General features: G+C 38.9%; 1 protein-coding gene across 1 annotated transcript in view; it reads left to right on the top strand.

Moving 5' to 3' along the window:
• Tex55 (testis expressed 55) overlaps positions 1-14173 on the top strand; it is a 48448-nt gene extending 34275 nt beyond the window's left edge. The window contains 2 exon segments of the mRNA XM_047565488.1: positions 13296-13369; positions 14008-14173. Coding sequence (XP_047421444.1) covers positions 13296-13369; positions 14008-14173 — 240 coding nt within the window.
• The last annotated feature ends 1133 nt before the right edge of the window (positions 14174-15306 follow it).

Here is a 15306-nt window from a genome sequence, read left to right as displayed (position 1 = left end):
GTCTGTTCATTTCCTTAGCCCATTTGTCAATTGGATTATTTGTATTCTTCGTGTAGAGTTTTTTGAGTTCTTTATAGATTCTGGAAATTAGCGCTCTATCTGAGGTATGGTTGGCAAAGATATTCTCCCACTCTGTAGGCTCTCTCTTCACATTGCTGATAGTTTCCTTTGCTGAGAGAAAGCTTTTTAGTTTGAATCTATCCCAGTGTTGATTCTTGCTTTTTATTTCTTGTGCTATGGGAGTCCCTGTTAAGGAAGTCTGATCCTAAGCCAACAAGTTGAAGATTTGGACCTACTTTTTCTTCTATAAGATGCAGGGTCTCTGGTCTGATTCTGAGGTCCTTGATCCATTTTGAGTTGAGTTTTGTGTAGGGTGAAAGATAGGGGTTTAATTTCATTCTATTGCATATGGTTTTCCAGTTTTCCAGCACCATTTGTTGAAGAGGCTATCTTTTCTCCATTGCATATTTTTGGAACCTTTGTCTAGTATGAGAAAATTGTATTTATTTGGGTTTGTGTCCATGTCCTCTATTCTGTACCATTGATCTACCTGTCTATTTTGGTACCAATACCATGCCGTTTTTGTTACTATTGCTTTGTAGTAGAGTTGAAGATCTGGTATTGCAATACCCCTGCTTCACTCTTTCTGCCAAGGATTGCTTTAGCTATTCTGGGTTTTTTATTCTTCCAGATGAATTTCATAATTGCTTGCTCTATGTCTGCAAGGTACATCATTGGGATTTAATTGGAATTGCATTGAATCTGTATAGCACTTTAGGTAGTATAGCCATTTTGGACAATATTAATTCTGCCCTATCCAGGAACATGGGAGATCTTTCCATTTTTCTAAGGTTTTCTTTAATTTCTTTCTTTAGTATTCTGTAGTTCTCATTGTAGAGGTCTTTCACCTCTTTTGTGAGATTGATTCCCAAGCATTTATTTTTTTCGATGCTATTGTGAATGGGGTAGTTTTCCTAATTTCTCTTTCTGAAGATTCATCACTTATGTATAAAAATGCATTGGATTTATGAGCATTGATCTTGTAACCTGCTACTTTACTGAATTCACTTATGAGTTCTAAAAGTTTCTGGTGGAATTTCCAGGTTCCTCTAAATATATAATCATGTCATCAGTGAACAGGGATAGTTTGAGTTCTTCTTTTCCTATTCGTATCCCTTTAATTTCTTTGGTTTGTCTGATTGCTCTGGCTAGAGTCTCAAGGACGATGTTGAATAGAAGCGGTGAAAGAGGGCATCCCTGCCTTGTTCCAGTTTTTAGGGGGAACGCTTTCAGTTTTTCACCATTTAGAATGATATTAGCCATGGGCTTAGCGTAGATGGCCTTTACAATGTTAAGGAAAGTTCCCACTACCCCAATTTTTCTAGTGTTTTGAGCATGAAGGGTTGCTGTATTTTATCGAATGCTTTTTTCTGCATCTATTGAATAATCATGTGATTCTTAACTTTAAGTCTGTTGATATGGTGAATGACATTTATTGATTTCCGAATGTTGAACCAACCTTGCATCCCTGGATACAACCCCCTTGATCGTGGTGCACTATCTTTTTAATAGTTTTGATGCGATTTGCTAAAATTTGTTGAGAATTTTTGCATCAATGTTCATTAATTATATTGGTCTGAAATTTTCTTTCCTCGATGTGTTTCTGTCTGGTTTAGGTATCAGGGTGATATTGGCTTCATAGAATGAGTTTGGGGAGGGTTCCCTCCTCTTCTATTTCATGGAATAGTTTGAGGAGTATTGGAATGAGCTCTTCTTTAAAGGTTTTGTAGAACTCGGCTGAGAACCCATCTGGTCCTGGACTTTTCTTTGTTGGTAGGCTTTTGATGACCTCTTCTATTTCATTGCTTGAAATTGGTTATTTAAGTTGTGTATGTCCTCCTCCTCAGTTTAGGTAGTTCATATGTCTCTAGAAATTTGTTGATGTCTTCGAGGTTTTCTGTTTTGTTGGAGTATAGATTTTCGAAATAGCTTCTAATTATGTTTTGTATTTCACTCGTGTCTGTTGTGATATTTCCTTGTTCATTCCGAATTTTAGTAATTTGAGTTTTCTCCCTCTTTCTCTTGTTAGTGTAGCTAAGGGTTTATCAATTTTATTTATTTTTTCAAAGAACCAACTATTTATTTTGTTAATTTTTCCAATTGTTTCTTTTGTTTCGATTTCGTTGATTTCGGCTCTGATTTTAACTATTTCCTGTCTTCTACTACTTTTGGTATTGGTCTGTTCTTCTTTTTCTAGGGCTTTGAGCTGTAGTGTTAAGTCATTTATTTGTTGATTTCTACTTCTTTTTTTGAATGCACCTCATGAAATAAATCTTCCTCTAAGTACTGCTTTCATAGTGTCCCAGAGATTTTGATATGATGTGTCTTTGTTCTCGTTTACTTCTAAGAATTTTTTTATTTCCCTCCTGATGTCTTCTGTTATCCATTCATATAATAGTGTATTATTTAGTCTCCAGGTATTGGAGAAGTTTCTGTTTTTTATTCTGTCATTTATTTCTAATTTCAGTCCATTATGATCTGATAGAGTACAAGGTAGTATCTCTATCTTCTTGTATTTGCTAACAGTAGCTTTGTGGCATAAAATATGGTCTATTTTAGAGAAGGATCCATGTGCTGCTGAGAAGAAAGTGTATTCGTTCTTTGTTGGATGGTATATTCTATATATGTCCGTTAAGTCTAAATTGCTGATGTGTGTTGTTGAATTCTATAGTTTCTTATATTCAATTTTTTGTTTGGACGATCTTTCCAGTGGTGAGAGAGGTGTGTTAAAATCACCTAGTATTATTGTGTTGTGGTCTATTTGATTTCTGGAATTGAGAAGGATTTGTTTGATGTACGTGGATGAGCCAATGTTCGGGGCATAGATATTTATGATTGTTATGTCTTGCTGATTTATGCTTTCCCTTAAGCAGCATGTAATGTCCCTTCTTATCCCTTCTGACTAGTTTTGGTTGAAGTCCACATTATCTGAAATGAGGATGGATATCCAGCTTTTTTGCTGTGTCCGTGTGCATGGTATGTTTTTCCCCATCCTTTCACCTTTAGTCTATGGGTGTCCTCTTTCTATGAGATGAGTCTCTTGCAGGCAGCATATTGTTGGATTTTCTTTTAATCCAATCTGCCAGTCTGTGTCTTTTGATTGATGAATTCAGGCCTTAACATTCAGGGTTATTATTGTGATATGATTTGTATTCCCAGTCAATTGACTCATATTTGTTTTTGACATGATTTGGTTCTCCTTTATTTGGCTATTTCCTTAGGCTAGCGCCTCCTGTTGCTGATTTGCATCGTTGTTTTTTCATCTCTTCCTCATGGAATATTTGCTGAGAATGTTCTGTAATGCCGGCTTTCTTTTGTAAATTCCTTTAGCTTTTGTTTATCATGGAATGATCTTATTTCATCGTCAAATTTGAAGGTAAGTTTTGCTGGGTATAAGATTCTTGGTTGGCATCCGTTTTCTTTCAGGGCTTGGTATATGTTGTTCCAGGCCCTTCTAGCTTTTAGGGTCTGGATTGAAAAATCTGCTGATATTCTTATTGGTTTCCCTCTGAATGTAATTTGATTCTTTTCTCTCGTGGCCTTTAAATTCTGTCTTTAGTTGTATGTTAGGTATTTTCATAATAATGTGCCTTGGTGTGGGTCTGTTGTAATTTTGTATGTTTGGAGTTCTATAAGCCTCTTGTACTTGGTTTTCCATTTCATTCTTCAGATTTGGGAAATTTTCTGTTATTATTTCATTGAATAGATTGTTCATTCCTTTGGTTTGTTTCTCTAAGCCTTCCTCAATCCCAATAATTCTTAAATTTGGCCTTTTCATGATATCCCATAATTCTTGTAGATTCTGTTCATGATTTCTTACCATCTTTTCTGTTTGGCCAACTTTGCTTTCAAGATTAAATAATTTGTCTTCATGTCTGAGGTTCTGTCTTCCAGGTGTTCTATCCTATTGGTTATGCTTTCTATGGAGTTTTTAACTTGGTTTATTGTTTCCTTCCTTTCAAGTATTTCAGTTTGTTTTTTTTTTTTTTTTCAGTATCTCTAACTCTTTATTGAAATGATCTCTTGCTTCCCGTATTTGGTCTTTTAACTGTTGATTGGTGCGATCATTTAATGCCTGCATTTGCTCTTTCATCTCCTCCTTCAATGCCTGTATTTGCTCTTTCATCTCCTCATTAGTTTCCCTGATCGTTTTAATTACATACATTCTGAACTCCCTTTCTGACATTTCTTCTGCTGTGCTGTCATTGGGTTTTATTGATGTAGTATCTAGGTTTGTTTGGGACATTTTCTTCCCTTGTTTTCTCATATTGGTCAGCTGTCAGTGGGACCCTGAGATATTGCAGTTTTCTGCTATTGGCTTATAGTGTCCCGGTAGATTTCCAGTGTATCACCTCCCAGCCTTCAGTAGCCTGATGTCTTGGAGGAATCTGATAAAGCAGCGCATTCGAAGAAAACTGCCCCTAGCCCCCTACTGGTTCCACGGTTTGGAACTGGCTCTGTGCGGAAAGGCTCTCACTGTGGGCCTGCACCGTGCAGCTGGCCGTGTGGGAGGAGCCCACTGCCGGAGTGTGGAAGGCTACCTTGGGAAGACTCTAGCTGCCCTGCCCAGCTCCGATAAGCCACCTCTATCTGGGCCTGCCACCCGGGCCGAGCTTTACCCAGTGGGCAGACTCACCTGTGGCTCTATTTCAGTCCGAGTCTCTCAATGCCTCCCCTTCTTAACTCCTGGGTTCTGGAGCGACTGGGGGTGCAGTCACCCTCTAGGCCACCATCTTGGATCGCCCTGTGAAGAGAACCTGTGGCCGGAGTGGGCAGAGCCGCCTGAAGAGTTCTCTGGCTGCCCTGCCCTGATCCCAGAGGCTGCTTGCAGATCGAAGCTCTCCATTGGTTCGGGGGCTTGTGACTGGTTCTATGTAGAAAGCCTCTCACTGGGCGGTCTGCTCCGAGAAACTAGCCTTGAAAGGCACCTCCCACTGCAGGCATCCAGGCTACTTGGGGAGGTCTCTGGTTGCCCTATCCTGGTCCCTGAAGCTGCTTGTGTGCCAGAGTACGCTGTGCTGCGCTGGCTCCAGGACTTGGAGCTTGTTCTGGTCAGAAAGGCTCTCACTAGTGGGCCCGCTCCGGGAACCTGGAGAAGCTGGCTGTGTGGGCGGGGCCCACCGCCGGAGTGCGCAGGGCTGCCTGTGGAAGACTCTAGCTGCCCTGCCCGGCTCCGATAAGCCACCTCTATCTGGGTCTGCCACCCGGGCCGAGCTTTACCCAGTGGGCAGACTCACCTGTGGCTCTATTTCAGTCCGAGTCTCTCAATGCCTCCCCTTCTTAACTCCTGGGTTCTGGAGTGACTGGGGGTGCAGTCACCCTCTAGGTCGCCATCTTGGATCGCCCCCCCACATCAATAGAATTAAAGACAAGAATCACATGATTATCTCAATAGATACAGAAAAAGCATTTAATAATATATAGCATTCATTCATATTCCAAACACTAGAAAACTAGGGATAATAAGGAACATACCTCAATATTGTAACTATATATGTTAAACCCAAGGTCAATATCATTCTAAATGGAGAAAAATTGAAAGCATTCCCTCTAAAAACTACAACACAAGGATGCCCTCTTTCACCTCTTCTATTCAACATAGTCCTTGAAACTCTAGCCAGAGCAATTAGACAGAAGGAAGAAATTAAAGGAATTTAAAAAGAAGAACTCAAACTATCACTATTTGCCAACAACATGATTCTATATTTAGAAAATTCAAAACACTCCACCAGAAAACTTCTAGAACTCATAAATGAATTCAGCAAAGTAGCAGGATATAAAATCAATACCCATAAATCAAAGGTGTTCCTATATATCAGTGATGAATCAACTGGAAGAGAAATTAGGAAAACTACCCCATTCACAATAGCCTCAACAAAAATAAAATACTTGGGAATCAATCTAACAAAAGAGGTGAAAGATCTCTACAATGAAAACTACAGAACACTAAATAAAGAAATTGAAGAAGACCTTAGAAGATGGAAAGATCTCCCATGTTCTTGGATAAGCAGAATTAATATTGTCAAAATGACCAAACTACCAAAAGTGCTATACAGATTTAATGCAATTCCTATTAAAATTCCAATGATGTTCTTCATGGAAGCAGAAAAAGTAATCATAATATGTATTTGGAAAAATAAGAGACCCAGAATAGCCACAGCAATCCTTAGCAAGAAAAATGAAGTAGGAGGTACCATAATGCCAGACCTTAAATTATACTACAGAGGAATAGTAACAAAAAAGGCATGGTAGGGGCTGGGGTTGTGGCTCAGTGTTAGAGCGCTTGCCTAGCATGTATGAGGCACTGGGTGCCATTCTCAGCACCACATATAAACAAATGAATAAAATAAATGTCCATCAACTTCTTAAAACAAAATATTAAAAAAAACTAGCATGGTATTGGCACAAAAGCTGACATGAAGACCAATGGAGTAGAATAGAAGACACAGAGACAAACCCACATAAGTACAGTTATCTCATACTCAACAAAGGTGCCATAAACATACATTAGAGAAAAGACAGTCTCTTCAACAAATGGTGCTGGGAAAATTGGAAATCCACATGTAGTCAAATGAAATTAAACCTCTATCTCTTACTCTGCACAAAACTCAACTTAAAGTGGATCAAGGACCTAGGAATTAGACCAGAGACCCTGTACTTCATAGAAATAGACCCAATCCTCCATCATTTTGACTTAGGAACCATATTCCTCAGGAAGACTCCTAAAGCATAAGAAGTAAAATCAAGAATATATAAATGGGATGGTATCAAACTAAAAAGCTTCTTCATAGCAAAGGAAACAATCAAGAATGTGAACAGAAAGTCTACAGAATGGGAGAAAATCTTTGCCACCTGAACCTTGGAACATTAATCTCCAGGATACCCAAAGAACTCAAAACATTTAACACCAAAAAAGCAAATAACCAATCTATAAGTGGGCAAAGGAATTGAACAGGCACTTTACAGAAGAAATACAAATGGTCAACAAATATATGAAAAAATGTTCAACATCTCCAGCAATTAGAGAAATATAAATTAAAACTACACTGAGATTCCATCTCACTCTAGTCGGAATGACAGTTCTCAAGAATACAAGTAACAATAAATGTTGGTGAAGAAGTAAGGGCGAAAGTCCACTGATACGTTGCTGGTGGGACTGCACATTGGTTCAACCACTCTAGAAAGCAGTGTGGAGATTCCTCAGAAAACTTGGAATGGAACCACCATTTAACCCAGTTATCCCACTCCTTGGCATATATCCAAAGGACTTAAAATCAGAATACTATGGTGACACCGTCACATCAATGTTTATAGTAGCTCAATTCATGGTAGCTAAGCTATGGAACCAATCCTAGGTACCCTTCAACAGATGAATGGATAAAGAAAATGTGGTATATATACACAATGGAGTATATTACTCAGTCTTAATGAAGAATGAAATTGTGACATTTGCCAGTAAACGAATGGAACTGGAGACTATCATGCTAAGTGAAATAAACCAATCCCCAAAGCCAAAGGACAAATGGTCTGATTGATATATGTCTATGCTAACACTTAATGGGGGCAGGGGTGGATAACAGAAGTTCATTGGATTAGACAAAGGGGAATGAAAAGAAGGGAAGAGTGAGAATAGGAAAGACAGTAGAAGAATCGGACATAACTTTTCTATGTTCATGTTTGAATACAGGACCAGTGTAACTCCATATCAAGTACAACGACAAGAATGGGAAGTTATATTCCAACAAATAAAATAATTTTTAAGGTTATATTCCAAAAAATAAAATAATTTTTAAAATAATTTTTAAAGTTATAGTAGTAAATGTTATGTGCTTTTTACTATAATCAAAAATGTTCTTATAAATCTACAGATGTTGCTCCACAGTAAAGCACTAGTATAGCACATGCAAAGCTCTGAGTTCAATGCACAATTCTGTAAAAATAAAATAAAATAAAATAATAAAGTGATATATCCATACAGTGGAATACTACTGAGTAGTAAAAAGGGATGAAGTACAGATACATAACTGTAACATGGATAAGCTTACCAAATTTGTACTCTATAAAAGAAACCAGACACAAAAAGCCACATATTATATGATTTTGCTTATATTAAATGTCCAGAATAGGAACATCTATTGAGACAGAAGTAGATTAATGGTTGCCTGGGGTTACAATTAGGAATAGGAGGTTTCTTTGGAGGGTGATGAAAATGTTCAGGAATGAGGTAGTGGCAACGGCCACACAATTCTAAGTGTGAAAACCACTGAATTATACATTTCAAAAAGATGAATCTTGTGATATGTGAATCCTATATCAATAAAGCTATTATATAAAAAAATTATGGAGTTTAATATTTTTAAATTTCCCCTTATGACAGAGAAGAGGAAGGAAAATAACAGTGAAATCCAGAAATAAGAATATCTGAAACTTCCAGGAGAAGTATCTTCCTATTTCCCTCATTCTTTACAAATTCCCCTGTCTCCGTGTTTGGTCTCTTGGACACACTTAATTTTTTTAGTTAACTTTCTACTCTTTCTTGACTAGTAACCCATTATCAGTTTAGTCACTTACTCCTTTAATCAAAGGTTAGTTCTGAAACTAACCTCTGTATTAACTCTTTTCAACCTATTTTTGTGAGTCTTTAAGTTATAATTATATAAGTATAATTACATCTTTTGGTGTTTCTGTGCAAGTATGGTTCCAGGTGACTGTGTTATCTATGTTTGAATTTTCATTTCAGTTATTTACCTGGGGTTGGGGGGACTGTAGCTCAGTAGCATAGTACATGAAGCCCTGTGTTCAATCCCCATCCTACAAAAAAGGGGAGAGGTATTTAATTAAGAATATTTAAAGACTGTCTGAAGATAATACTCGCAAAGAACTGTGCTTTAATGAGTGCTAAACAATATTATTAGACCAGTGACTTATTAGACTCTCCAAAGAGTTTTTTCTTCCTCTTCTTCTTATAGTGTTGACAGTATTTGTAACAATCTAACACCAGACGGAGAGTGGTCATGCAGCCTATTATTATGAACAGCTAGGATTCCTATAGGGAAAGTAACATTGTCTGCCTAAATCTGCTTTACATGTTCTAAGGAAAACAAAAACAACTTCTCAAATTTTGTCAAAATTACAGTAAAGATTTATGAAAAGAAGTGAATCTATAAACTCAAAGCAAGAGAAGGACCAGAGAGTTTTATGATTTCTGGGATAGTACTAATAGATAAACCAGGGCACAGTCCATGCGACTGAGAACCTCAAAGGCAGGTAAATGGAGGGAGATGTTTGTTCCAGATAGAGCCTCAGAGAGCTCTGGACTCAGTGTTAGCAGATACAGAGGAAAGAACTGAGCTGGAACTAAAGGACTTCTCTTTTCTAGTGACCTTTTTTATCTATTTAGTTACTGTGGTAGATGACCAGGCACACCTAGTCATCACCAAAACTACCCACCCACGAATCACTCATGTAGACAAATTACACTTCCAGAAGCAACACAGAACCTGGAGAATTTTATAGGGGAGATTTGTGTCCAAAAATATTGGGGGTGGGGAGGTTACTGGGGATTGAACCCAGGGATGCTTTATTACTGAGTTATATCCCCAGCTCTTTTTAATTTTTTTATTTTTAGAAAGGGTCTTGCTAAGTTGCTTAGGGTCTCCCTAAATTGTGAAGGCTGGATTTGAACTCTATCCTCCTGTCTCAGCCTCCCAAGTCACTGAGATTAGCAGCAGGATTACAAACATGCACCACCACACCCAACAGAATTTTATAAGAAAAAAAAAAAAGGGGGGGAGGGACAATTATCCAACCACACATTGGTCAAATAATTTGTGGCAAACCCATGCAATGAAATTCTGTCCATCTAATTAATATTTCTGTTAACATTATTTGGATAGAATAATTGGATCTACTCCACTTCGTGTAACAATATAAATCTACATAAATAACATGTCTACCTAAAAAGAGAATTAAATAAATAGAGACAAATTGAAAGGAACAAGAGAACAGAAAAATTAGGAAAATATGAAATCTTAAGTTGGGAAAACCCTTTCTAGCACAATACCAAAAGAAGAAATCAGAGCTGAAGAAATAGCTCATTTTGGAGAGCGCTCGCCTACTCTACACCAAGAATACAAATAATCCAATCGACAAATGGGCTAAGGAAATGAACAGACACTTCACAGAAGAACATGTACAAGCAATCAACAGATATATGAAAAAATGTTCAACATCCCTAGTAATAAGAGAAATGCAAATCAAAACTACCCTAAGATTCCATCTCACCCCAATTAGAATGGTGATTATCAAGAACACAAGCAACAATATGTGTTGGAGAGGATGTGGGGAAAAAGGTACACTCATACATTGCTGGTGGGGTTGCAAATTAGTGCAGCCACTCTGGAAAGCAGTATGGAGAATCCTCAGAAAGCTTGGAATGGAACCACAATTTGACCCAGCTATCCCACTCCTAGGCCTATATCCAAAGGACTTAAAATGAGCATACTACAGAGATACAGCCACATCAATGTTCATTGCTGCTCAATTCACCATAGCCAGATTGTGGAACCAACCTAGATGCCCTTCAATTGATGAATGGATAAAGAAACTGTGGCATATATATACAATGGAATATTACTCAGCCATAAAGAATGATAAAATTATGGCATTTGCAGGCAAATGGATGAAATTGGAGAATATCATGCTAAGTGAGATAAGCCAATCTCAAAAACTAAAGGACAAATGATCTCGCTGATAAGCGGATGAGGACATATAATGGGGGGTGGGAGGGGTTAGCGTTAGGGTTAGGGTTAGGTTTAGGGTTAGGGTTAAGGAGGGTGGCAAGAATGGAGGAAGGAAGGACTGTATATAGGGAAAAGAGGGGTGAGAGGGGTGGGGGGGAAGGAAAAAAAATAACAGAATGAATCAAACAACATTACCCTATGTAAATTTATGACTACACAAATGGTCTGCCTTGACTCCATGTACAAACAGAGAAACAACATGTATCCCATTTGTTTACAATAAAAAAAAAGAAAAAGAAATCATTAAGGAAAAAAAAAGTACAGAAAAAATCAAAAAGGAAATTATTAGCTAAGAGTGATAGTTACAAAATACATGTTATATCATATATTCCTAAGTATGTAACACGTTCTTACAAACCAGTTTAATGGGGGGGGGGAGGTGGCAGGCATTGAACTCAGGGGCACTCTACCACTGAGCCACATCCCCAGCCCATTTTTGTATTTTATTTAGAGATAGGATCTCACTGAGTTGCTTAGTGCCTTGCTTTTCCTGAGTCTGGCTTTGAACTCACAATTCCCCTGTCTCAGGCTCCCAAGCCACTGGGATTACAGGCCGTGTGCCACCATGCCTGGCCCTACAAATCAATTTTTTAAAACTATACACACTTCCAATTAAACACGGCCAGGAACATGAATGGGAACCCTATTGAAGAAAATGTACGTAACCAAAGAAATAGAATTAGAAAAAAAAAAAAATTAGGTACAAATTGAATAAATTTTGTAGACAAGGTTTTGTTTTGTTTTAAGATAGTACATAAATTTTACCTGTAATCCCAGTGGCTTGAGAGGCTGAGGCAGAACAAACACAAGTTCAAGGCCAGGCTCAGAAACTTAGCAAGGCCCTAAGCAACATAGCAAGACTGTGTCTCAAAATAAATCAAAAAAATTAAAAATGGACAGGAAATGAGGCTCCATAACAAAAGCGCCCCCCCCCCAAAAAAAGGATAGTACATAAAAATGAAGAGAACTTTCTTACACTGTTACACTGTTGTGGGAAGTAAAACTAAAATGAATATGCCCTATTAGTCAGAAATTCTAATTCTAGAAATTTGTATTAATGAAATGATGAATATGCTTTCAAATTTTTATACAGGTACATTTCCTACAACATTATTCAATATGGAAAATTTTCGAATTACCTGAATTTTCAACCAGAAGGACTCAGTCACATACATAACAACATATCCATTAAAATTATGTTGCAAGTAATCACATGGGGACATATCAGGACCAAACTATTAAGTGAAACTAATGTTTTGGAGACTGTAAATATGATTCTAATTATGTGGGAGAAGTACAGAGAAGAGAGATGGGAAGTGCCGTGACAGTGAGTTTTTGTTCATTTTATCCGTTTTATTCAGGGTAGAATTCATGACACAGTAGTCCCTCAAAGAGTTTCTGAATGATTGATTCTTCACAAAAAAAATGTTCATTATGTTTATCACTGGGCGAGGAAATAAAGGTGATTATTGTCTATAATAGATATACCTTTGTTTTGTTATCAGAATAAATGTTATTTTTGAAATAGAAAATAATTCAGGCAGTACTTCAGAAATGCAGAGACCATCATATGCCTGGCTCTTTGGTCACATGCTTTTGTCTCTCCTCAAGGGTTACTTAATGCAGTGTTCCCGCCCAAACCCCGGGATTGAGTAGAACTCATTTCACCACAAACTTCCCAAGTTTCCTCATTCAAAACTCTTTTAGTTGGGGTGATTCATCATAGGCAAGGAAGAAAAGACAACCGATAAATAATACCAGATTTTTATTCCTTCTAGGAAGGAAAAAAACATATTTGTGAAAAAAAAAAAAAAAACTGGAGTGGAGAGGACAGGGTACTTCAGGTGCTTGAAGGTACCCCGGGACAATCAGGAAAGGCTTCTCAGACAGTGCAGGAGAGCGGTGCTGCACCTGAAGGCAATGCAGAGCCAGCTCCGGCAGTAGCTGGAAGGAAGGGGCTTCTACGAAAAAGAACAGCAAATGCCAAAGCCATGCATTTGGAGCACACGAAGGGCGAAATTAGCATTCCTGAAGATGGAGCTGCTACCCGGGTAACTTAGAAGCCATGGTAAGGCGCTCCAACCTTATACTGACTACAGAGGAAGCCACTGAACTGTTAAGGAAAGAAACAAAGCCTAATGGACGTTCTTAAAAATTTTCCACCTTTTTGATTAAAGGGTGAATTTAAACTGTATCACAGAATCTTCCACACTCCATATCTAATAAACAAAAGCTTTCTTTAAAAAAAAATCAGATAGATATATTTAGCAAATACGTAGTTAAGAGGGATCACAACTAATTCAGTTGTCTTCAAAAATGGATGGTCAAGGAAAGAAAAAGCACTGCTGTGTTTCTAAGAAGACAAAAGCCTGGAAAACTCTAGTATCCATCAATCCCAACAGCATTGCTTTAGCTTTTTGAATTTCTAACCAGGCAGCGGTGGAAATGAGTGAAGGTCTGGGGCTAACTCCTGATGGAAGTGCAGTGGGAGAACCTAGAACTGGAAAGTGAGACCCGCAGAGGAGAGCAAAGGGACCTGGGGAAGAAGGAGGGAATGCAAAGGGGAAATGTGGGGAAGCAGACTGACCAAACCGTATTGTCATACCGTGCGCACGTACAAATACCTAACCAGGAATCCCACTATTGTGTATAATTAAAATGCACCAATAACAAAAGGGAGCAGGGGAGAACTGAGAGCTAGACCCAAGGCCTGGAGTCTGCCAACATCAGGCCAAGGAGGCGAGAACAGCAGAAACTAAGAGTGAATAGCCGTAGGAATAGGAGACGCATGAAGAGCATGCTATCACAGAAGTCAAGAGGGAAGAAGTGCGCGGATGGAGCGGGCAGCGGTATCAATTGCTGCTGAGTGACTCAGTAAAGGAAGTCAAAGGAGTACTCACTGAATCTGAAAGAATTGAGGTTGTTTGCACTTGATGAGCAGTTTCAATGGAGCTATCCCACAGATCTGGGTTTCCGATACCCCAGGCTTGGCCACGGTGCAGTCCCAAAATCTCAGTGCTATTCAATGGAACGGAAGTAAGAATGAATTGGGTTGAGGCCACAGATACCACAGCCAGAGATGCCACTGCCATCGCCCACAAGTCCTTTCTCCAGGAATGTCCAGGGCCTGCACTGCTACCCACAGACACCACCCCTACTGTCACATGGAGGTCTCCTCTCCAGGCGCTGCTACCACAGGTGCTGCTGCCGACAACCCACCACCAGCTGCTGCCGACCTGCTGCTGCCGCCACCCGAAGGTCCACTGCCAGAGTGCCAGCAGGTTTGGTTACACACGCCACTTCCATCTTAGGACACCAGCTAGCAGCTGGGAGGCCAGGGGCCCAACCGGTATGCCATCACCACCGTCTTAGGGCACAGCTGCCTCTGTGTGGGGACACCGGCCAGGACCTGGAGGTCCAGTGTCAGAGTGGCTGCAAGGTTGGCTGTGCCTGGAGCCTTCCTGTTGGGAGTGCTGGTGACCGCCATCTTGCAGCTTCTTTTCAGGGTGGCTCCTCTATGTGAGCACATCCCTGGTGAGCTCTGTGCAAATTGGAATAGCACTGAGATTTTGGGACTGCACCGTGGCCAAGCCTGGGGTATCGGAAACCCAGATCTGTGGGATAGCGAGTGACTGATTCTGCGTGGGCAGTCTGGACCTGGCAATCCCATGAAGAATCAGAGACAGGACTGAAAAAAACCTTTAAATTCTGAAGCAAAGAGTTGCTCAGTTTTCCATTGAGTTTTTGGGTTTTTTTTTTTTTTTTGGGGGGGGGGGTTGTTTTCGTTATTGTACTTGTTCCTAAATAATTTTTGTACTGGGGGTTGGGGCTGGAGCTTAGTGGTAGAGTGCCTGCTTCCGATGTGTGAGGAACTGGTTTCGACTCTCAGCACCACATATAAATAAATAAATAAATAAATAAATAAATAAATAAATAAATAAAATAAAAATCCATCACTAACTAAAAAATATTTTTAAATAATAATAATTTTTTTCTCTTCTCTAGCATCTCTACTATTTTGGTGATCCAGTATTTTTCATTCATTTTCATTTTTCATTTGTTTTCATTTGTTTGTTGAGGACTGTGGTGTATGGATGGTATTTTGCAGTTTTGTTGAATAGTCTTATATTTTTAATTTTTTTTTCTTTTTTTATTGTAAACAAATGGGATACATGTTGTTTCTCTGTCTGTACATGGCGTAAAGGCATACCATTTGTGTAATCATAAATTTACATAGGGTAATGTTGTTTGATTCATTCTGCCATTTTTTCTCTTCCCCCCCACCCCTTAATTTTTTATTGTATATATTTTTTCTCTCACTTGTCTGTTTTCCTGGATTCCCACTTTTCTCCCACTAAAGGTCAGTATCTGTCAATTTCTCTTCCACACTTACTATAGATTTTTGCTTATGACTTCTCTCTTCCTCCCTCATAAGCATCATGTC

The sequence above is a fragment of the Sciurus carolinensis genome, chromosome 9, assembly GCF_902686445.1.
Source record: "Sciurus carolinensis chromosome 9, mSciCar1.2, whole genome shotgun sequence".
Taxonomy (NCBI): domain Eukaryota; kingdom Metazoa; phylum Chordata; class Mammalia; order Rodentia; family Sciuridae; genus Sciurus; species Sciurus carolinensis.
This window is presented reverse-complemented; position numbering and strand designations above follow the sequence as displayed.